We start from the raw sequence: 25005 nt of genomic DNA, 5'->3' as shown, positions 1-25005 counted from the left end.
CAATTAGACAAGATGGATGAAGCAAAGAAGTGCAGACCGACAGGAGCCGGATGTAGATCGCTCCTGAGAGACACAGCCAGAATACAGCAAATACAGAGGCGAATGCCAGCAGCAAACCACTGAACTGAGAATAGGACCCCCGTTGAAGGAATCAGAGAAAGAACTGGAAGAGCTTGAAGGGGCTCGAGACCCCATATGTACAACAATGCCAAGCAACCAGAGCTTCCAGTGACTAAGCCACTACCTAAAGACTATACATGGACTGACCCTGGACTCTGACCTCATAGGTAGCAATGAATATCCTAGTAAGAGCACCAGTGGAAGGGGAAGCCCTGGGTCCTGCTAAGACTGAACCCCCAGTGAACTAGACTGTTGGGGGGAGGGCGGCAATGGGGGGAGGGTTGGGATGGGAATACCCATAAGGAAGGGGAGGGGGATTTTTGCCCGGAAACCGGGAAAGGGAATAACACTTGAAATGTATATAAGAAATACTCAAGTTAATAAAAAAAAAAAAAAAAAAAGTAGGCTTTAAAAATTTAAGCCAACACCCCAGCTCCGAAAAAAAGAAAAAAAAAATTTAAGCCAACACTTTAATGCTAAGGATGAATGAAGGTGTTAAACATAACTAGCAAAATGTTCTAAGGCTTGACCCACACCCTCAGACCTCCACTTAAACTCTAACTACAGGTTGGGGATTTAGCATAGTGGTAGAGCGTTTGCCTAGCAAGCGCAAGGCCCTGGGTTCAGTCCCCCGCTCCGAAAAAAAAAAAAAAAAAAAAGAAAAAAAAGAAAAAAAATCTAACTACAAATACTACCCTTTAGTTACCAAGAATAGAACCCATTCTGTTCTAATTACAGTCTTTGTTTTCCTTTTGTGTCCTATTTTATTTTTCCCAGGAAATACAGCTTTCTCATATATTCAGAAGGCAATCCGCTGCTAACACAGCCTGGTAAGATAGCATTCCTGATACATTCCTTCCCGCCACTCAGGATTTGGAATTGAACTTACTATCCACAGTTACTGAGAAATCAATCCCTTCCTCACTTGTCTCTAGAGCACTCCTAGCCACTACCAGGCTAGTTTAACTGCTCACACTGCAGCGAGAACAAGACTCTAGGGAAGACACACAGGGAGCCACTGTGATGAGCACCACAGTGTGCGATGGGCAGATTGGAGAGAAAGAGAAGGAGACCATTTGTGAAGACAAGAGGAACTGGAGATGCTAGCGTAGATGGGAACAGCAGGGTCTGTGTCAGTGTGTCTGGCTCCTTTTACCACCAAAGGCCATTCAGAAGTCACTGTCTGGGCTGCCACTGTCCAAGAGCTGTGCACTTGGGAGAGCAGGTCCTGATGGCCAGGGTACAGGGGAGCTGGTCCCTCACATACTATGTGGGGCACGAGCGAGGGAGAGACGCCTGCAGCACTTGGGCCCATACCTCTGCTGGGCAGTGTAGCAGAGCTGGGTCTGGTGGCGAGGGTGTAGGAGAGGGCAAGGGCATGAGGGCAGGAGCACTGGTCCTGCCCCTTGAAGGTTGCAGCTTTATGTGAGCTAGCCTGGGCAATGCTGAGCTAGCCTGGGCAATGCTGGAGACCATGTCCTGTAGTATGGGTGTGGGAGAGCGGTGGGCTGACCAACCCTGCTACCACCCAGGTCCAGATCCATGGCTTTCAATCGGCCCAGCCCAACATCTACCCCACCCACGAACTGCTAGCTGCTGGTCCTACAAATCCAAACCTCAGGATCTCCATGGCACAGGGCAACAACAGGGTATCTAGAGGAGTCCCAGTGAGGATCCAGTATTGATGGTGTTCGAGAGGCCTCGAACTACACCAACGACTCACTGCAGTGAACATTGGCAAGTAAAGCTGTTTGGGCAGAGGGCACACTGTGCGAGGGCACACTGTGTGAGGGCACACTGTGTGGGGGACATGGAGGTGAGTGGGATTGGAGTGCATAATGTGAAACTCACAAAGAATGGGGGAAAGGTTAAAAAAGAAAAGTCATCTAATTTCCACCCCTGTCCAGGCTGCTCTCCTGCTCGGCCTGCATGAAATTCTACCACCAGCCCTGATCCACGGCACCAGTCCCAGCCTTCACTCCCGCCCACAATGGCGTCTGTCAAGTTTTCAAACATCTTCCTTCAGTGACTTAGGAGTGTGTCTATTTAAAGGGTTTGTACAAAAGTCCTCCTCCAGGAATACAATCTGCCCTCCATTTCTCCTGGTCTCTTCCTTCACTCACAGCCAAAGGCCATTCCTCAGAGAGCTTCGTAAAGCCTCCCCTGACCCGACTGGTCCTCACATCTTTCCCACCACGGCGTCTCTAACAATACGCATGGCGTACCTGTATGATTATCTGGCTGACACATGTGAAGGACCTTAGAGCATAAGCTTCATGAAGTAAGGGGCTTTACTTACACATGGATCCATCCATGACTGAAGAAGTGAGGAACAGGCATTGATAAACACGTAAGTGAATTAATGAGTATCAAAACAAATAGTAAAACTGTTAAGAAAAACAGAAAGCTGCAAAACAGAAAGTCATGTCCTATTCTTTTAAAAGTGATTTATTATTACTTTTTGCTTTTTGGTGAACGTGTGTGCCACGGTGTGTGTGGAGGTCATAGAACAACGTCTAGGAGTCAGTTCTTTCCTTACAGCACGTGAGCCTTGGAGATTGGACTCGGGTGTCTGGGCTGTTAACAAAGTGCTTTCACCTGCTGAGAGAGCCACCTTGAAAGCCAATGTCCTCTTCCTTTCTAGAGGTCTTACTGTCTGTATATCTGTTTCAACTTTCAGCGGATACATTCAGCGCCTCAGCTTGAGAGGCACAGCTTCCAGCGCCTCTGTGCTGTGCACCACAGCTGTCAGACCCTGACTTTCCCACTTCTGTGAGGACAGACAGAGGAGTTGGAGGCTAGAAGTAGGAAAGAAAGAGGAACTTTGGCAGTGAGGTGTTTGGAAGACACAAACAGAGAAGACGCTGCTATTAGGTGTAGAGCACTGCTTTGCAAGTGAGGAGGCTGCGAAGACTCAAGAGAACCATCACCTTGGTCAAGAGTGTGACCCTGGGCACCAGACTCCCAGGGTGGGAACCATACACCCCACCTGATTATTACAGTATGACTGACCTCCAGTAACTTTCGTCTTCCTGTGACTTAGCATCTTCATCTGTAAAGTGGGGTTTGTATCATTCCATTATCACCGCATGTGAGAGCTGAATTACCGATAGGTAATTTTACAGTCATTAGAGATAATGAGTGCCTCTGCAGTGCTGCTATTACTGCTGCTCCTACACTCCCTGGCCAGGGAGCTAGCCAGCAATGACCCACATCCTCAAAGGGGCTGGGAAGGGAAGCATTGCTCTGTCAGGTGTGTGACACTTGGCAGGAGGATTTCCGTTAGTTCAATGCTGGCCGGGTCTATGAGGTAAGTACCAGGATAGCTAGGGCTATATGGGGCAACCCATCTCAAAACATCCAAGAGTTATCGATGTCATCAGTTCATTAGCTCAACAGAATTGAAGAATGTGACGGTCCCTGTCATGAGCTTGTTCAATTTCTCTGGCTTTGGCAACTGAGAGCAAACATAACATGAGGTATCCTACGACAGGCATGAAATGAATCGTGATATCCACTACACAAGTTACCAGAACTTTGCAATCAGAAACCACTTCCTCTTTTCTGTTTACACCTCATTTTATGACTGCATATTTTAGTCAGTACAAATAAAAATATGAAGACATCTTATATAGAAAATGCATAATAATGCAAAAAACAAAAAGCAGCTATTAATCAACCTGAAGTAAAAGACGTATGGTACATAAAGCACAAGGAAAACAAATAACATAAAAATGGAAATGTGTAAGACTCTAATAAATTACCTCCTTCTGAATTGAGTTATTAATATTCATTAAATTCCACCCAAGAAGCAATAACCTAATGGACAGAAGGAAGATGCTAATTTCTCTAAGTGGGTCAATGATGACAATAGAGCACATTCTAAAAAACCTTGCTGCAAAATAAAAAACGTTTCCTATGTAGCTCAGTACTGTAGCACCCAGTCATATGCACAAGAGAAAAGCAAGGCCTTTGACAATGAGCTGAGTCCTCTGTAACAGGGAACCATCACCCAGTGACCATCACAGAACGTTAGACAACTACAGTTATCTGGAAATAAAGATTCTAGACACTGTTTTCAAAAAAGACATAACTGTGTGCTTCGAATCAAATCTCGGATTCACAGAAACAATAGCTAGTATAATTTTTATATGAAGTCATTTTTTTTCTTCTTGAATGAAATTTAGTCATTAAAGTAAGTACTCTAAGTTACTTTAACTCTCAACTACATTTAACTACTTTATTTACTAACCATGTTAGAGGCCTTCAAACTTTCTTGGTTGTACACCTCTATATGGAAAAGCTTTAACTTTTCTAGTTGGCATACAAAATAATGGGCTTCATTATGACATTTCAACACACATAGATCATTGGTAAAAATTATTTTGAGTTAACTCCTCCAAAAGTGGTGCTCCACCTCACCGCCTTTCCATCCACCCTGCTGTCGTTCAATATATTAAGAACCAATGACACTGAATTCTTAGTACAAATAAAAAGCGGCAAATCTAATCTTTTCTTCATGTACTAAGACAGACTGTGTGACTATGTTGCAGACCATTGAGCTGTGTTGCTCAAAGACACTGCTTTGCTACGACAGTATTACTTTGTACTTATATGTTGTTATTCAATTATTATGAGCTATATGTACTTCTATAGGGAAATCAACAGTTTTGTTCCTGTAAATCACTGAGATGAAGAAAGGTGAATAATGGTTTACTGACTTGTACACACATACTTGTACCCAAGTAGCAAGATTTACTAGTCACTGCTGAACTGAGTGAGAAACATACGGGTGCTTATAATGTTCTAAAATTATTGTATTAAATATGGCCACACGATGAAAATAGGCTCATGATCATCATTCATTACAGAAATGTAAACGCAAACCACAATGAGATACAGCACTTCACATCCAATTTTGGTTTAGTTATAATTAAAGGCAAAATGCAACATAAGTTGGCAAGGATCTGGAAGTTAGAGCCACGTATGTTGATGGGAAACAAAATGGCACAAGCATTTACGGAAACCATTCAGCAGTCCTCAAGATGGCAACACAGAGGTACTGTGTGACTTGCCAAGCTCACCCCTGAGGTCCATGTCAAGAGAACTGGAAACATCTGTCCACATGAAAACCTGAACCTGTGTGTTGACAGATGAGGTAGGGGAGTGTGTGTGTGTGTGTGTGTGAGACTGACTGAACTGATGAGTTACTGACAGCAAAAGGAGGCTATGAAGTTGGGAAGTAGACAGTTCAGAGGGGAAAGTTGGGGAAATAAAATACACATTGTGGGGCTGGAAAGATGACTCAGTAGTTAAAAGCACTGGCTGATCTTCCAGAGCACCCAACTCAGGTTCGATTCCCAGCACCCCCATGGTGGCTCACAACCATTCATAATCCTGTTCCGGGGGATCTGATACACTCCTCTGGCATCCATGGATGCAAAGACATAAATACAAATACCCATATACATAAAATTAAAAATATAGTTCACAAACATGGATGAAAATCTTAAAGAATAACATTTTTAAAAAATCAAAAAGAGCATAAATAAAAATTAAGGACTGAAGGTAAAGGTAGGGGGTGGGGGGAAGCAAGAGGAATGGAGTTCACAAACACTAGACGGCAGTGAGAGGGGCACAATTCTGGGACTATTATTAGAAACCATCACTGGACCTAGATGGGTCAATTTCATGTACATGAATTGCCTGTAAAAGCTGCAGGGCTGTTCACCAAATCCATTGTCCTCATTTCCAGAACTTGCCAGTTATACATGTCCAAGTCTCACAGGTGGGGCTTGAGTGGTTCTCTCGCTCCAGTGTTATCTGCGTCTAGTCCCACTTGGCTCTGGTCTGTGACGACTCATTTGGCTTGCTACCTCGAGACATAGCCCTGTCCAACCTGCAGACTCACAGGGCCTAGTCATACAAATTTCTTTCATTCCTTTCAAAATTTGTCAGTTCTGAAACTAATAATTGAAATGAAGAAAGGATGGGCTTCTGGGTGCCACTGAATCACTCGTTCTGTATAGAAATCATTTACAGCTGTGTTGATTTTCCTCAGCCTTTGAATTTGTGTCAGTGAGTTAGTTATGGGCTGGCTAAGCTGTCTGAGTTCAGAGCAGCTGGGAAAAGCCTAACAGAAAGAGACAAAGTTATCACTTTCTCAGTTTTTGGGTTTTGTCATTTAAAAACTTACTTTAAATTTAAAAAGAAATACATTGTAAAGAATGAAAGTAGAAAAATGTTTCTACTTGATTTTTCTCAAAAGTCTGTCCTTAGTTCTCATTTTTCAGAAGTACCCACCATAAATAAGCCAGTTGAAAGTTGGGAGGTAGAGAACGCCCTTTAGTCTCAGCCTTCAGGAGGCGGAGGCAGGCAGATCTCTGCATCCTGATCTACACAGTCAGTTTCAGGACAGCCAAGAGCTGCATAGTGAGACCCTGTGCGAGAAGACTTTAAAGCCATAAAATGTTAGAATCTGTAAATTGCAATATTAAAAGCTGCTTTTTAGGAGCTAGAGAGATGGCTCTTGCAAAGGACTTGGATTAGATTCCCCACCCACACAGTGAGTCACAAGCATGTAACTCCAGTTTCACGGGCGCTCATACCGTATCCTGGCCTCCCTGGGCACCAGGCACACATGTAGTATATAGGCATATATCTGGGCAAAACACTCATATGCATGAAATAAAACAATTGAAAAAAATTGAAATTGCTTTATACTGAATTAAGAATTCAGCTACAAACACCAAAAAGATTCATTTCAACCCATGCTGCTTTGACCTAAGAATTATAGCCCCTGTGAAGCATGGTGCTGCGTGTCTTTAATCCTAGCACTTGGAGGCAAAGGCGGGAGGATTTCTTGAGATCCAGGCCATGCAGGGCTACACAGTAAATGATATTATTTTTAAATCTTAGAGCCAGGTTACCAGTTGGCTGCAAAAATAAATTTACAATTTTAACATAACCAGGCTCATTTGTAGCCGAGGAGAAAGAGTCCTGAATAAATTATGAGCACTGGCTCTCATTTATCAACGCAGCTTAATTGCTCATCTAGCCACTCCCTCTTAGTCGTAAATCACCCTAAAACACTCCTAATAAATGTGTTATCCAAAGGCAACCAACTTAGTTTTACAAAGTCATTCAATTCGATTAACAGAATCACACTTTAGCAATTATTTGGAACCAAGTTTGTTTTTTTTTTAAAAAAAAAAATGGTTTTAATTATTTTTGGACTGGGGTTTGACATGTAGCCCGCACGGTGCTCTTGTCATCCGCTTACTTCAGCCTCCCAAGCGTTGGGATCACAAGCAGGGCCTGGAGCCCACTCAGAACCACCCAAGTGATCTAGAGAGGGCAGGACTGGGAGTTAGTGCCATCAACCTGAGCCTCCCCCCCTCCCCCACCCCTCCTCCTCTTCCAACTCCTCTTCCTCCCCTCCTCCTCCTCCTCTTCTTCTTCCTCCTCCTCCTCAAAGTGGGCCTTTGCTTAATTAGCAGGTGAATGAATGGCTGTAGCAGGCCTTAGAACCTCGTCCACCCAGAGCACTGTACACATGGCTTTGCTGAAGATTTCTGTGTCTTGGAGACTTTGGTGCTGTCTAAACTGTGCTGTGCCTTTAAACAGGGGATGTGTAGTCAACAAAGATCTACACTCTGCCCTTGACAATGATCTGTCTCTCTTCTCCAAATGCCTTCAGTGTGCTGTGAGCAGTCACTCTTACCTGCTCTCTAACACCATGTTCTTCTAAGATAATGAACTGTGAAGGCACTAGGACGTCATAGGCACAGTTTTCACACCTGCCCCCAGCTTGTCTTTCCGCACTAGCCTCCCATCTCCCTTGAATCTGCTCTTGAGCCACACTTAACCCCTTGCTGTCTTCGATACTCCTCGTGTGTTCACAGTCCTACCGTCTCTGTTCGTGTTGCTTGCAATGCTCTTCCATGAGTTCTTGAAAGCCGAATCAACTGTCCTACACTGTATCTCACTACATCTTACGCACAGAAATAGGTGGTCTGTCTGCCCCCTTTAAATAACAGTATCTCCAGACAGGGAATTAGACATTCATCTTTGATTCTTCACCACCCCAGCACAAGTGTTTTTCATATCACATAGCTAGCTGATCTCGAAAACTGTCAAATGCAAATGACTTGTTTAGATGCTTAGTGGGGAAACTAAGACACACATGGCTTCCTTGCTCCTGATATATAGATAATCTTTAAAGTCTAGCGCCTTTCAAAAAGGATTCTCAGAAAAATAAATGATTTCCTTACATCTTTTGGGGATATAATCTAACAGCCTAACCTGTGGACAAGGAATGGGCATAGCCCGGAGACAAAAGGGGGAGAGAAAGCAAGAGTTCAGGCTACAATCAGAACCGACTTCACTTCCTAAGGAGTGCAAATGAACGAGCGAGCAAGCCTGCAGAACTTTCTAAGGAGGACACAACGCCAACACTGGCAGGAAGTTCTGGTGCCTCAGTGTTCACTGGAGCTCAGGCCCTCTCCTCAGTGCCTCAGCTTACAATTTTGCATTTGGTTTTTAGAAACGTGTTGTTAATTTGTAAATGTGGTTGCTAGCCAGCAGGAGGCATCGATTAAAAACTATCTTATTTTAAATTCTGTACAGCCAGGCTGCCTGCTCCATAGTTATCAGACAAGGACTCCTTCACAGGGAAGATGATGGTAAAAAAACTTGAATTTGTTGACGGTCTCTCATCGTTCAACACTTCTATCTCACACTCTCCTGTAAGAAAGTGTGAGAAAGGACCTTCCTGCAGGAAGACACACAGACATCTTGGAGGAATGTGGATCAGGGGTTAGTATGCATGCTGTGGCATGGGTTCTACACTGATTGACTTGACAGCAGCTACTACAACTACTTCCACTGCACACATAATCAGCTGTTGGAGACTAAGCGAGTGCTGTAAAGGAAGCCCAGGTCAAGCCAGCAGAAACTAGATGGCACCTGCACGCTGGCGAAATGCTTGCCTGAAGATCTATAAGGCAATTAATTTTTCCCTCCGGTTTAACTCAGTTTCTATTTCTGACAAAAGAAACCATTAATTAATGTGTCATCAGGAACCAAATAACAGGAAGCAACATACACCTTTATTAATTTTTAGAAGCTCATTAAACTCAATTTTACATTAGTAATTTTTCAAAAAGGACAGTGACCAGTTGAGCCTATAGCACTTCCTTCTGAACATGGTGTGTTTCCTAACAAAGCCTTAGGGTAAAGATGGTAAGAGAAATACACAGAGAACAATGGAAATGAAAACTAGAAACCAATTCAACTGTAAACAAAAATGTGATACATTAATTCACTGATAATGGGAACTATTCAATAAATTATTCTAGAACCTTGCAGAAAACAATATCAAATCCCATCCCCCAACATATTCTACTTTAGAGTTTTAAATGTCAGAGAGAAGGGGGCATGGGAGAAGCAGAGGTGCAGACACTTAAGTGTGTGTCGGCTACACATTTGCAGAAGGTGCCGGATCCCGTCGGCTGTGGTGTGAGCGCCGTGTGGGTGCTGAGAAGTACACCGTAGTCTGCAAGAGCAGCCAGTGCTCCTAACGGCTGGGCCACCTCTCCAGCCCCACACAACCATTTTAAATGTTCTTTTGAACCATTGCAAATGTCTGGGATCTATGCCAGCTCTACTACTGAGACACACCAAACTATCTGATCTCAAGGCATGGAAAGGACTTTCTGAATAAAATACCAAAGGCAGAAAAGATGTCAGATTAAACAGACAAGAAGGAAAGAGCTGTTATCACAAGAAAGTTTAAGAAAATCTAATATTTCCTAAGATAGCACCAACAAAATTAGGACCAATATATTTTCAACAGACATGACAGACTGGGCATTAGCTCTAACACATTCAGGTTTCACATGTCAACCCCTCGGCCAATGGCAGGCTGCATGTAACAGTGTCTCATGATTACCACACAATAGGCAACTCTGTCTTGCTCAGTGGTCATCAGACCTCAGGATACCGCAGCGTAGTGCACTGGATGCCTGTGAGGCGAGGCAGTGTGTGAGGGCCCTGGAGTGCGGCACACACCCAATACACAGCAAAGCATTTGGAGGTGACGGAGGAGTGTACCCCTTTATATGCTAACTAAAACTCTCTAACCAGTTTAATGTACGCCTACACATACACACAGTAAGATGAAGAAGACGGCCTTAGGTAGGCAGGTCCTTTAACAGGTACTGAAGAGGAAGGTGAAGTCCAGCCTGACCAGGAGACAGCAGCTCCTTTAACAGGTACTGAAGAGGAAGGTGAAGTCCAGCCTGACCAGGAGACAGCAGCTCCTTTAACAGGTACTGAAGAGGAAGGTGAAGTCCAGCCTGACCAGGAGACAGCAGCTCCACCTCTTTTTATTTTTTTTTAAAGATTTATTTATTTTTTTATTTATATATTAGTACACTGTAGTTCTCTTCAGACACACCAGAAGAGAACATCCCTTTACAGATGGTTGTGAGCCACCATGTGGTTGCTGGGATTTGAACTCAGGACCTCTGGAAGAGCAGTCAGTGCTCTTAACCGCTGAGCCATCTCTCCAGCCCCGCAGCTCCACCTCTTATGGCCACCCCGAAGATCTTCCAAAGATACAAGATGTGGAGGAGGAAGACAGTGAAGTTAATGATTCTGACTGTGAAAGCCTCTGCTAATGTGGTGTTTATTTATTGGTTTTTAACTAAACTAGCTTAAAATGCCTAGAAAAAAGAAAAAAGAGAGAAAACAAAAAAAAACCCCACTTCAGACGAAAAATAATGAAAATTTAATGAAAGAAAATGTTTTTATCTTTCTACAATGAATTGTTTTTAAGGTAAATGTTATTACAAGAGTCAAGAAGCTTAATATTTCTCTAAATTTTGAAGTTAATAAAAAAAAAATCTGTTAAACTGTTAAGTTGTGAGACCAAAACAGGAAGAATACTCCTTGCAGGTTAATGGGAAACCAGGGGAAACAACAGACCTGCTGGGCAAGGGTTCTGTGTGCAGTTAAGAAGGCTGAGTAAGCTGTTTGCTCTGTGTCCAGTCCTTACAAGTAAAGGTTTCCACTTGTAATTAAGACACGTTCCCAATTTTTGGGTCTGTGTAAACTGCTTGGGTCCATTTACAAGCTGCTTACACTTTGTTTGTTCCTTCTCTTTTCATTGTCTCTTTCTAACAGTGTGTAACAGCCAGCTCTCTCTTGCTGGGAACACCTTATGCCTTCTATAAAAGGGACTTCAAGAGGCCAGCAGGGGCTGCTCTCTCAAATCCTGGCTTAATGTGGAGCAGTCCCAGGTGCACCTCAAAATGCAGCTTGCTTTAAGTGAATAGTAGATTTGGTCTTTTCTCCTCGAGATTCTCGGGTTTAATGTTGTAAGCTGAGGTTAAGTTTTCACTGAGGACCATTTTAAAGCGAGCTGAACACAGCTGGAGTAGAGCTTGCAGGCTCAGCCGGAACAGCCATCTGCTGTGGCCTGCGGCCTCGATCCTGCTGACATGCTTCAAAGCCTTGTTAAGAATGCCTGGGTCCAGGGGTTGGGGATTTAGCTCAGTGGTAGAGCGCTTGCCTAGCAAGCACAAGGCCCTGGGTTCGGTCCCCAGCTCCGAAAAATAGAAAAGAAAGAAAAAAAAAAAAAAAAAAGAATGCCTGGGTCCCCATGAAGCCTGCTAGACCCAGGTTTACCAGAAAATTGGGTAGGAATCGGGTTAATGACCTTCATTAAAACAGGAGTACTGATAAAAGCCATACACTGTTAACTAAACTCAGATAGTTTAGTTTAAAGCCAAGCAATAAACACCCACATTAGCCCATCCTGCACCTGTCCCTGGACATCATTAACTGCTCCCTGAGTTCACTCAAAACGAATCATGTCGGCCAAGCTTAAGCAAACTATGACCCCAGAATATCGCTGTACACTTATCTAAGTACCATTTACAAGATGGCATCAATAAATGTATCCGAGATACTCCCCCAAAAGAATATGCTGATTCTTGGCCCCAACTCATTCACCCAAAACAACTTCAGGTCCTACCAACTCCATGCATGGTGTGTGATCTAAAAAACATACTATTTATTTTTTATCAATTATACTTTCATGGTCCTTTTGTATTTTTAGCTATGTTTAGACTCAGAAGCCCCTGCCAATGTTCAATCACCCCATCACTCATGATAGTAGCATGTTATACAAGTTTGTAGCTTTGGAGCCGTGTGTGTGTGTGTGTGTGTGTGTGTGTGTGCGCGCGCGCGCGCACACACACACACACACACACACACACACACACACACACACACACACGCTAAAATTATTTTGTAAATATAAAAGGGAACCTGAGAGGAAATATGTTATTATTCTTACTGCTGTGACCAAATACCTGGTAAGAAACAACTTCAGCGAAGAGGCTGGCATGCTCGTCACGTGCTCCTTGGCAATGGGAGCCTGTGACAACTACTTGCAGAACATGGAGCCGGGGCAATGCTAGTGTGTACCTGGCTCTCTCTTATTAAGTCACCCACAGCCAACGGATGATACCGCCCACTTCAGAGTAGGCCTTCCTTCCTTAGTCCTCTCTGGACAAGTGTATCTCCTGGGTTGTAGAGAGCGGCGCAGCGAAACAAAGATGGCGCCGACATCCAGCCTTGTCTGGATGTCGACAACTTACTGCGCATGTGCAGGCTTGTCCCCTTGCTAGGGCTCCCTCTAGTGGTGAACAGCGGTACTGCACATGTGCGGTTTATGCACCAGGTGTCAGTTGACCGTTAATATGCTAATGAGGTGATTCATTCTCCGCCAATCCCTGGAGGACAAGTAGTGGGGTGACCCAGGCCCCACCAACCCCTGAGAGATAATTAGCATACTGTTGTCTATATAAGTCAAGTGATTTTGCTGCTCGGGGTCCCTGTTCAAGAGAGCTGTAACACTAAGAGAGCTGTAACACTAAGAAGAGCTGTAACACAGTAAAGGCTTGTTCGCAGAAGAATCCTGTTGCCGAGCGTCATTCTTGCTGGCGGGACATTAGGCGCGCGACAAGTGGTGCCGAAACCCGGAAACCAACATCGCCAATGCCGAGGGGACCCTTCAGTGTGCTGAAGAGGATTCAGAACTGCGAGAAGGTAAATTAAAAGGTAAGCTTCGAGAGGCATGCCCCTTTTTGGAAGAGAGCATGTCAGAAACGGAGCAGAGTGAGAAATTAGGCTTCCGAGAGGCATGCCCCTTTTTGGATTTAAGAGAGCATGTCAGGAGCAGGGTGAGAAAAAGAAAAAGGTTACTAAAACAAAAGTGAAAGAGATACAAAAGGCGGAAGAAAGGCCACTGGAGGAAAAAATAGGCGTACCCTGGAGGATGAAGTACAAGTCATCCGGAGAGGATACTTTGTATCCATTAGAAGAATCAGAAGCCTTAGAACTGGCTGGCAGTGACTCTGAGCAAGAGTTGTCAGAGTCGGAGGAGGAGGAATTAGAGGAAGAGGCAGCCAGATATGAGGAAGAAAGATATGGGCCTAGGTGGAGAGCCACTGTGAAGAAACCGAAAGTTATGGATCCTATGTGGGCAAGGCTGGTAATTTTGTTTCTTTTTTTCTTTGTGTGGGATAGAGAAGCCACAGACAGCAAGCTTAAGCCCGGACCAAAACCTCTTTGGCGAATGGTCCCTGCCTGCTTAGAGGATAAACGATGTGAGGAAGCTGTTAGGACAGGTCAGAGGGTCCTTGCAGAGCAACAAGAAAGTATGTCAGAGGGAGAAAAGGTCTCGAAAGAAAAAAAGAAAAGAAAAGGAGATAAAAGGAACAGAGAGAAGGCAGAGATAAAAAATGGGGTCAGTGCAGCTTTTGTTGTGGCTCAAGTTGAGGCTATTGCTAGGTATATGATTAGGCTCTGGAAACCTCACAGAGTCATATTGATCAGATTTGATAGAGGTAGACCACCTGAAAATTTATTCAGGAGAATCAAACAAAAAGATAAACTTGAGTGTGCCTACTTGGATTCCTGGTCTCAAGGAGATTTAGCAGGTGACAAGGTGCTTCTCTTAAAAAAGCAGTTTCAATCGGCCCTTGGAGCCTTGCACCTGTAGCTAAGATATGTGTAGCCACTTCAATTTTGTTTTCTGGTTGGTTTTAAATGTATAAATATTCTCTACATGCCTTGGTTATGGACTATTGGCTTTTAAGTTATTGGATATGGTTTAAAAAAATGTAACATTGATAACAGAAAGTTGACATAAAACTGGTAAATTTGGATGGAGTCATGAGCCAATCTAGGGAAACAGGTCTAAATTGGGATGCCTTTGCTACAATTTTTTACTGAACATCCAGTGATTTTTCCAAAGGTCACTGCCTCAGAGCCTTTGTCTGGAGCGTTAAATATTTATACAGATGGCTCCAAAACAGGTGTAGGTGCCTATATGGTTGATTCTCAAGAACCAGTATCAATTCAATATAGTCCAGGCACCCCCCAAATTACAGAATGTAAAATTGTATTGGAAGTTTTCAAAAGATTTCATGATTCTTTTAATTTAATTTCTGACTCTGCTTATGTAGTTAATGCTGTGCGCTCACTTGAAATTGCAGGGCCAATTCGGTCGACTAGTACCATATGTTAAATTCTTTTAGAATTACAAAATTTGATTTGGGCCAGAAAAAATAAATTTTTCATACAACTTATTCGAGCCCATACTACTTTGCCTGGTCCCATGACCAGTAATAATGCCCTGGTGGATGCTAGTACTCATAGAGTTTATTTTTCATGCCACTCCGGTTGATCACGCTAGAGAATTTCATCAAAAGTTTCATGTACCTGCCTTTACTCTTCAACAAAAATTTAAAATCTCTAGAGCTGCAGCTCGTCATGTGGTGCTAAGTTGCCAGAATTTTGTTCAATTTCACCACCCTCCTCATGTGGGGATTAACCCTCGTGGTCTGATCCGGCTAAAACTTTGGCAGATGGATGTCACACACATATCTCAATTTGGAAATTTAAAATATGCTCATGTTTCTGTTGATACCTGTTCCGGTATTATATACGCTACTCTGATGACTGGTGAAAAGGCTCGTAATGCCATTAGCCATTGCTTAGAGGCATGGGCAGCCTGGGGAACGCCTGATAGTCTCAAGACAGACAACGGGCCTGCCTACACTGCAAAGTCCTTTCAGGCATTTTGCCAGACAATGCAGGTCAAACATACTACAGGATTGCCATACAATCCCCAAGGTCAAGGAATTGTGGAAAGAGTACATCGTACCTTAAAAGAGCTTATACAAAAACAAAAAGAGGGAATTGCCAGCAGCCGAACACCAAAAGAACAACTTTCTTTAGCTCTTTTTACTCTAAATGTCTTAATTCTGGATGCGCATGGCCGCTCTGCTGCGGATCGCCATGCTACTACAACACCTATAACTAATCCAGAAGTAAAGTAGAAGGATGTCTTAACTGATGAATGGCGTGGCCCAGGTCCCGTGATTTCGAGATATAGGGGAGCGATTTGTGTTTTTCCGCAGAATCAAGAAAATCCAATTTGGGTACCCAAGCGTTTGACTCGAAGATTGTCTTCTGCTCTTCCTGAAGATGAGACTACGAACCCTACTATTACTACTGGGAATGGTAATATGGGTTAACTCGCTCACCCTGTGGGCTATTGCCAGATCCTGGCCAGTACCCATGCCAGTTCATAGCAATTCTACTGCTTTGAGAATAAGACTGGCAAGCATAATCTCTGGCCTTGGTTTCAATGGGTGCTGTCCAATGAGCAAGGGGCATATACATCCCTGACCCCCTTTGCTAGGTTGATGGGTGAGAACTTCGTGCTGTATAATGTTTCAGCTACCAGAAAAAATGATACCAGGTTGACCAATATTCAATATAATAACCTCTTGGCAAATAATACTGCCACTAGTACTTCAGTATGTGTTAGATCACCTTTTTTCTTTCTGATAAGCACTAATATAAACAGTGGTGCTTTAAATTGTAATAGCTCTGATGTAGTCTGCTATTTAGCTGAATGCTGGGATGGCACTAATGACACCGCAGTGATGGTTAAGATTCCCTCCTTTGTGCCAATCCCAGTGGAGGCAAACCCAGATAGCTTTCCTATTCTTTTTTTTTTTTTTTTGGTTCTCTTTTACGGAGCTGGGGACCGAACCCAGGGCCTTGTGCTTCCTAGGTAAGCGCTCTACCACTGAGCTAAATCCCCAGCCCCAGCTTTCCTATTCTTAATTTGCTGAAGAGATTTTGGAATTACGGCAGCCATAATTTCAGCCATTGTGCTGTCTGCTGCTGCAGCTACCACAGCTACAATTACTATGACCAATCAAATACAGACGGCTGAGACTGTCAATCAGATTGTGGAAAGAACTGCAGTGGCGCTAGAGATACAAGAAGAATTTAATACCCATTTGGCATCTGGCCTTCTATTAGCCAATCAAAGGATAGATTTAGTTCAAGAACAAATTGAAACACTGTATCATATGACACAGCTGTCTTGTGTTTCCTCCCTTAGAGGTTTATGCATTATTCCTTTGCGAGCTAACTTTTCTCAGCATTTTCAACAGAGCAAAGAAATCTCAAATTATCTGAAAGGAAACTGGTCCATGAAAGCAGAGCAACTATCAAGACAATTGCTGATGCGGATTGCTGTCCTCAACAGCACTAGGTTGGACCCCATCACAGTTGAAGAATTGACCTCATGGATTATCAATGCTTTCTCCTTTTTTAAGGAGTGGGCGGGCATGTTTGCCTGGGGAGCTATTGTCCTCCTGGGATGCGGAGTATGTCTCTGGCTTATTGGACGTTTAAAAAGGGAACATGCCAGACACAAAGCGTTGTTTACCAGGCTATGACTGCTACTGACGATGGTGCTTCTCCTAATATATGGCTGGCCTCTTTGAAAGATCAAGAGTTCACCCTAGATTGTTTTTGTCACAGTCATGTGGAGTCATTGTATCCAGAGACGGGCAACTTTCCTCGAGCTCGGACCAACCCAAGACATGGGGCCCGGTGGCGATAGGGTAACTCTATGACGGGTAAGGCCGAGTTTGGATGAGAACGACCTAAGACAGGAGCAATGACAAGATTGACGTGACACCCAGATCTAGACCAGTCATTTTATTACACAAAAAAAAGGGGAGATGTAGAGAGCAGCGCGGCGAAGCGAAACAAAGATGGCGCCGACATCCAGCCTTGTCTGGATGTCGACAACTTACTGCGCATGTGCAGGCTTGTCCCCTTGCTAGGGCTCCCTCTAGTGGTGAACAGCGGTACTGCACATGTGCGGTTTATGCACCAGGTGTCAGTTGACCGTTAATATGCTAATGAGGTGGTTCATTCTCCGCCAATCCCTGGAGGACAAGTAGTGGGGTGATCCATGCCCCACCAATCCCTGAGAGATAATTAGCATACTGTTGTCTATATAAGTCGAGTGATTTTGCTGCTCGGGGTCCCTGTTCAAGAGAGCTGTAACACTAAGAGAGCTGTAACACTAAGAGAGCTGTAACACTAAGAAGAGCTGTAACACAGTAAAGGCTTGTTCGCAGAAGAATCCTGTTGCCGCGCGTCGTTCTTACTGGCGGGACATTAGGCGCGCGACACTGGGTGATTCTAAATCCTGTCAGATTGATAAATCTGCTTTTTTGTCCTAGTCAGAGTCACTGTTGCTGTGATGAAACACCATGACCAAAAGCAAGCTGGGGAGGAAAGGGTTTACCTGGCTTACACTTCCACATCATAGTTCATCACTGAAAGAAGCCAGGACAGGAACCAAACAGGGCAGGAACCTGGAGGCAGGAGCTGATGCAGAGGCCATGGAGGTGTGCAGTGTACTGGTTTGCCCCTTCCCTGGCTCGCTCAACCTGCTTTCTTACAGAGGACCAACAAACAGCCCAGGGGTGGCCTCACCCACATGGACTGGGCCCTCCCACATCAATCACTAATAAAGAAAATGCCCCACAGGCTTGCTTGCAGCCCTATCTTACAGAAAACTTTTCTCAACTGAGGTTCCCTTCTCTAGGGCTACTCTAGCCCGTGTCCAGTTGCATAACACTAGCCAGTACAACTTCACAGAAGGTTACACATGAGTATATTTAAGAAACAAACATGAAAACGTAACTCACGAGACGATAGGGCTTTAAATTTCGCTCAAATGAGCTATAGTCAAAGAAACCTTGAATGAATAAAAGCTACTGCTAGTAATTCCACTGAAGTCTGCCCACTTTCCTTACTGCTGAAGTCCACTGAGTCAAACAACAGGAAAGACGTGAAAGTCACAACTTTAGGAATTCAGTTCTGAACAGAAACAAGGATGATTTCCTACCAGGGAACGGACTCTAAGGAATTATCAGTACCGTGGTAACTAGTTACAGCAACATCTCTTACACTCTAAAAGATCAGAACTGGAACTGTTGCTGGACTCCACAGACAAAATTAATAATACACCTCCAGGTCACTAAGACTGCCACTGAGCACATAGCTTGTTTAACCTGCCTCTAAGAAAACAATGTAACAACCAACCTTATTGTCTTGGATTTTTTATGTAATCGGCCTTTACAACCTAAGTTAATGCACAGCTGTATTTTTTTTGTGTTTTTTTTTTTTTTTTTTTTGGATTATTTGTGTTTTGCTCTCCCAGAACTCATTAGGTAGACCAGGCTGGCCTCAGACTTAACAAAGATCTGCCTCCCCTTGGAGCTGGAATTACAAGGCGTACACCCCCATGCCTTGCTCCTAGAGTAATACCTGTATGGTTTAATAATCATTTGACAAACACATCAAAAACAGAGACGAACATCATCATATAAAATGAGTGTCAACCATAAATGCTGACCGCAACAAGTGGATATTGCTTCATTAACAGTGACATTTGAAATACTACTGTTATCTGGATCAGCTGGGGTTAATTCCATGTAAAAATCTGTTAAAAGGTTTTTGTAAAGTAGCCCTCATTCTTTCCCTGTATAATGCTTTGTGCTGTTCAGTAAAATTGAGAGTGAAGCCATTTGTTAGACACAGAGACGAATTCACAGAGCCACCTTCAGGTGGGTACAGATGCATACTCGTAAAACGGGCAGAGATGTGGAGAGTGAAGCAGAGTTCCTATCTCAGCTCACTTTTAGTGAAATAGCACCAATGGAAGGGGCTCTGACTTCCTTAAAGCCATACTGTGGTGACTCAGTTTACTATTAATGTATTCAAATGGACTACACAATACCACTAAAAATGGAATAACTTCTCATTGTTTTAGGCTGACTCCATGAGTCATTTATCAGTTATCAGTCATTATTAAATAGAATTTATAAAGCTAAGAGGTATTATTGTAATGATCTGATAAAGACTTAAGCTTCCACAGTGTTCAAGTGCCTGTTCTTAATTTTGGCTGCCCTCCCGCCCCAGGGCTTTTCTCTTTTGTTTAGTCACAATTGTGCTTTATACATTAACAGTGTAGAGTCCACTTATACTGTAACCACACAGTTTTGTATATGTGTATGATCAAGTATAAATAAGTACACAAACACAGATAAGTAAGTTAAAATTAAAAATTTAAGATAAGGAACCTAGGTTGGACTCCAGGAAGTCACGGTGAATTATGCTGTTTATGTAAATCTCCCAAAAACAGAAGTGTCAATTAGATTTTTATTAATCTCACTGCTATTTCAAGTCTAGTTTCTCTGAAGCCAACACCATGTTGAAATTTGGTATCTTTCCTCAGAATGGTGGGCCAGAACATGAGAACCACCTTGGAAACCTGCCATTACTGATTCTCCAGAGTGCTCTTTTCGAACATTCTACTCTAGGCCAAACGAATTCTCCTGTCAAATTGTCCTCGTGAGAGTAATGCCAGATTAGTTCATGGCTGGACGCATTACATGCTATCTTTGGTCATGCCTAATTTTTACAGCTGATACAAAAGGCACAATTTAATAGGAAAAAAAAAAGAGCCCTAATGTAACACGTGTACTAAAGAAAAAATTAAAACTGCTCCTTTGTTGGGCTATGGTGATGGTGGCCACGCCTTTAATCCCAGCACTGGGAAGGCAGAGGCAGATCTCTGAATTTGAGGACAGCACCGTCTATAGAGTGAGTTTAAAGCCAGCCAGGGATACACAGAGAAACCCTGTTTTGAAAAACAATACAAAACAAAAACCATGTCTTCTTCAAATAGGTTGAATGTCTTTCCCAAATCATTATACACTGACATTCAAATGTGGTTTACAGCTGGGTTCCACAACTTGCTTCCCGGGTTAGTGTGGATCAAAGAAGCAGTCTTAGTACACTGGTGAACACATCAGAAAACTCTGAAAATGTATTTCTGAATTGTTTCATTAAATGCACTTTGAGAATATAGAAAGCTCTGCCAGGCTGTCTCCTATTTAAAAGAATGAGGGGCTAAACCAACCTTTTAAGTGACAAGTATTATCACACCCTCCACGTATTAACAATCACCCTGACCAGTATAAAGATGTTTGCTGCCTGATAAACATGTGCTGTTGTTGCTGCAATATAAAGACTGGCCTATGTCTACAGGACTATACAATAATCAGCATATAAAATACTGTAAAGAAAGAAAGAAAGCATAGTTGGGCATGGTCATGCCTGTAATTCTAGCCCTTGGGAGGTGGAGGAAAGAAGATCAGAAGTTCAAGACTTTCCTATGAGAGGTGGGTGGGACAAGAGGGGGAGAGGGAGGTGAGGAAGAATATATGAATGAATACATAATGAACGAACGAATGGGTGAGCATATGAACCTAGAGAATAGGAGAAAACACTTGCAAACCACGCAAGGGACTTTCATCCAGAATACAAAGAACTCCAGAGAACTCTTGCAACTCAAGTAGAAAAGAGAACTGAACTTAAAAATGAGCAAAGAATCTGAAAACTGTCAAAAGAAATATGTGTGTGTGTATGTGTGTGTGTGTGTGTGTATGATGTGTGTGACCAATAACACGAAAAAATGCTCAATATCATTAGTTATTAGAATAGTACAGATACAATAACAGCAATTTTTTGTTTCTAAGTTTTAAGACAGGGTCTTCTTACGTAGCCCTGGGTGTCTTAGAACTTGTTGTGTAACAGGGTTAGCCTCAAATTCACAAAAATTTGCCTGCCTCTGCCTCCTGTGCTTTGGGAGTAAAGGAACAATTTTTAAAACACAGAAAATAATGTGTTAGTGACATCATAGAAACAGAAACCTCTGTGCATAGTGCTAAGACTTTAAATCAAATCTTGAGAAAGTAGGTTAGTGGCTTCTGGAAACTTACAACATGGGTGCAGCAGTCCCACACTGAGGTCTAATTACAGGCATTACCATGCGCACACGAAAACCACAATAAATGCTCACAGACTGACTTGTCTATAAATGTTCATAGTAGCAAACAGACCAAAGGTGGAAATAGCCCAAATGTCACCATCAGTTGAAGAAAAATAAAAGTATGACATACTTGTAGTAAAATGCTACTTGGCAATAAAAATTCTCTAATATGGACTAACCCTGGAAACACCACACTAAATCAAAGAAAAGTCAAAAAAGGTCACAGTTTATATGAAATACAGAGTAAGTAACCTCACAGAAAGCGCATTAGCTGTTGCTCTCACAAACTGAGGAGCAGAGAGTGGCTGCTGTGGGACAGGGACTTCTGGGGGGCACAAGCACTTAAAGGGCAGGAACTTCTAGTGTCAGAGGTGGCTCAGCAGTTACAGCACTTGCTGCTCTTGCAAGGTTCAGTTCCCAGTACCCATGATTCACAAGCCAATGTTCGTTTCTGACGTCCTGGGAACTGACCACGCATGTACACATACACACATGCACAGAAACACTTGTAAAATACATTTTAAAAGGAAAAGGACGTCTTTCAGAAAATGTGAATCACATTTCAATAAAACTGTTAAGAAAAGCAACCAAATAAAAAAGTATGATTTTTCAACTAGCATACTTTTCAAAGCAACAAGACACACTAGATGACGCTCTCAGCAGGAGCCATCACTGAGTGCAGGACTGTGATAGAAAGGTGCTAAGCTCCCTTTGGAGACCTCAGGCGGACACTGAAACTGTCAATGTATACTGTAAAAGCAACTTAATTTGAGGAAGTCGTTCCCCGCAAACACACGGCTCTTTCGAAAAGAATGAAATGTGCTACATTGCTCAGCTTTCTACGTTCTCTGTGCCTGCTCACCCTTTGTCCGTAAAAGGACTCGTGTCTGTCCTTTTAGATTTGTAGACCCCGAAGTATGGGCACAAACCACCTTCACATCCTAGCTCTGACGATCAACGAATGCGTAAACTAACGAGCATGAGCGTCAGAACTGTAGAGGCAGCCGCCATGGATGGGAAGCCTACACTTCTGTCAAAGAGAATGCATTGGGCCGAGCTGGCCTACTCCAGAGATGTGTGTTACCTGAGTCTTTTACGCTTTAAGATAGGATCAAACCCTTGTTTTAAGAAGTTACCTGTTGCTTTTTTAAAAAATAAGTTATGTCATCACACTAACTAAAATGAATGGCAATAGGAAATTGGTTCAAATATCACAGACCTTATTCAACATCAGTTGGCCTAACTGCCTTGATACTAATAGGAGAAAGAACTTTTTCAAAACTAAATTTACTGTAACAAGTTCAGCTAAGGCTGGATACCAGCCTAAAGTCTGGCCATCAACAGCACAATCTTACAGTTGCCGCCTCAGCTCTAAGGTGCGTCTGCTGAATGGAGAGTCTTCTCAGATGGCGTTCCCTCATAGTATTCCTTACATGTAGCTTATGTCATTGTTTCTGTCTGAGAATGGAAACGACTGTACTCTCGCTGACTAAACCAACTGGCTTAAAAGTGCTGACGGCGCAGAACTCTTAGGGACGCGGATGAGGGACTTACAGTCACCTCGAGTTCCATACCTGGAATGCACTGTGCAGTGGCTTCAGTGGTTATGGTTGGAGCAACAGGGGGCTGCTGTTGGCTGGAGCTCACTTCAGGCTCTGTGTTAACAGAGGGAGAGAGGGCTACCTCACAAGATGAGACCTGGCTAGGCAAATGGGGCAGGAAGTCCTCCGAAGCAATTTGCTCATCCTGTCCAGGCAGCTGCAGGGCAGACAAAGGGATACTGATCTGTTTGTTAGGATGTGATGTGCTCACAGGCGTCTGCATGGCCACCTGGTGGGCAGTGCCGTGGGCACCAGGGGGTCCTCTGCTTGGTGAAGCCAGAGATACTCTAGCAGTCTTTGGGATGATGGGTCTGGAGATCACGGAGGGGGATGCTGACATAATGTGTGGGTCTAATTCCGTGTTGATGGCAGATGTTACATGGGGAATCAGTTTAGCAGACCCTATACAGGAGGGACCAGCATGAGTCTGGGGCTTGGGTTTGGCCATCTGTGTCAGTGAAAGGGCTGGTCCATCCACTCCTCCAGTCAGCTCTGCATTTGCCACAATGTAGTAATCTTCTGGGATCTCTTGCTTGATTTTCTTGATGATGACATCATTACTACATTCATCGACCATCTGTCCCTGGGAACTTGAATGGATGGAAGACGGGACTATTCCTGGCCTTTTGCGACCAATGCTTTGAGGCCTCTGGGTTTGGGGTTCAAAGTCACTGTCCTCATCTGTAACAGAAGACTCGCAAACCATGTCAAACAGTGTGTTTTCGTCCTCATACTCCTCGCCAGCTTCATCCAGTTCAGAGGGCTCACTGCAGTAAGAGAAGTCACAAGAGTCTCTGGTCCGGTTACAGTCCAGCTTTGCCTTCACAGGTCTCCCAGGGTACCTTTCCACAGGGCTAGTCTGTGTCTCAGAAGGCACCCCAATTATACTGGGACTATCAGAATTAAAACTTCGGTTGTCCTGGAAACAAACCCTCTCTTGGGACCCAGCTCTGCAAGTAGCTGTTAGTGGCCAGTGGTATGCATGGCCAGCACTGCAGCCCCACATTGCAGTCAGGTTCCCATGGGAACCTTCAGACAGCAAGTGTTTCAGGTTTGGAATGAGGCTGCAAATGGTCCCATGGCTGTGGGCCCAGCTGACCAGTTTGGACAGATTCTCAGATGAGGTATGAAGACAATCCTCCATGTTACAGGATCAGCAGTGTCTTTCCTGAGGGAAATAACCAGAATGAGAGACTGTTATTACCCAAGACATTCCCACATCGCAATTCATTCTTTTCCAACTATAATCATTTGGAATAAATAAAGGAAGCGTGCTTGTAGGCTGCACGTAGAAATCACCACTGCATAGGAACAGGGTGGGAAAGGTAAGACATTGGCTGTCCACACAGGAGAGAGTTTCAAGAAAAGTTTGTTAGTTTCCTTTATTGCTACAATTCCTGCAAATAAAGAAACAATGAAGAGAAAGAAGCAGGGCTGGAGTGGGGGGCGCCTTTCTTCATGCTGTATTCTCTTCCAGCGTGACAGGATTGCTCAGTCCTTCAGGAAACGTGGCACTATCTGCATTAAGCAAGAGGGCTGCTCTTCACCACCATCATCTAGTACACGGCATTACTGGAGACAGACTGAAAGCAAAGTGTGGATCCACTGCAGGGTGACCGTGAGAGTGAAGGTCAAATCTGCTGGACGCTAGAGAACAAGGAGTTGAGATCCAGGAGGGACTGAGGCACTAAACTTAGCAGGTGAAGAAGAAAGTCTGAGGAAAAGGAAGAACATAGAAAAGGTGTGCAAAGCAGCAAGAACAGGCAGCCTTGGGTTCTTGAGCCACACATCACAGCCATTCTAAATTCCTGAAATGACACCGTTCATTCCAGATAGAGGTAAAAAGCCTTCTGAGGGCCCAAGGATAAACAACTGAAACAGGATTAAATCATTCCTTAACCACTAGGTGGAGTCAGAACCAGTGGCTGCAAGCCCTGGCTGGGCAGTCAGTAGGACAGAAGCATGGGGAGGGAAGTGGACACAAAGGCC

The 25005-nt window shown here is 43.6% G+C and overlaps 1 protein-coding gene across 5 annotated transcripts in view; it reads right to left on the bottom strand.

Moving 5' to 3' along the window:
- The window catches only part of Kiaa1958 (KIAA1958 homolog), a 146152-nt gene that overhangs the window by 56730 nt on the left and 64417 nt on the right, over positions 1 to 25005 (bottom strand). For all 5 annotated transcript variants that reach the window (XR_010066336.1, NM_001419541.1, XM_063287037.1 and 2 more), the window contains 1 exon segment: positions 22990 to 24184. Coding sequence is in view for 4 of the 5 variants with exons in the window: in NM_001419541.1 (NP_001406470.1) it covers positions 22990 to 24160 (1171 nt within the window). In the remaining variant the exon portion in view is untranslated.

The sequence above is a fragment of the Rattus norvegicus genome, chromosome 5 (genome assembly GCF_036323735.1).
Source record: "Rattus norvegicus strain BN/NHsdMcwi chromosome 5, GRCr8, whole genome shotgun sequence".
In the NCBI taxonomy this organism is placed as follows: Eukaryota; Metazoa; Chordata; class Mammalia; order Rodentia; family Muridae; genus Rattus; species Rattus norvegicus.
This window is presented reverse-complemented; position numbering and strand designations above follow the sequence as displayed.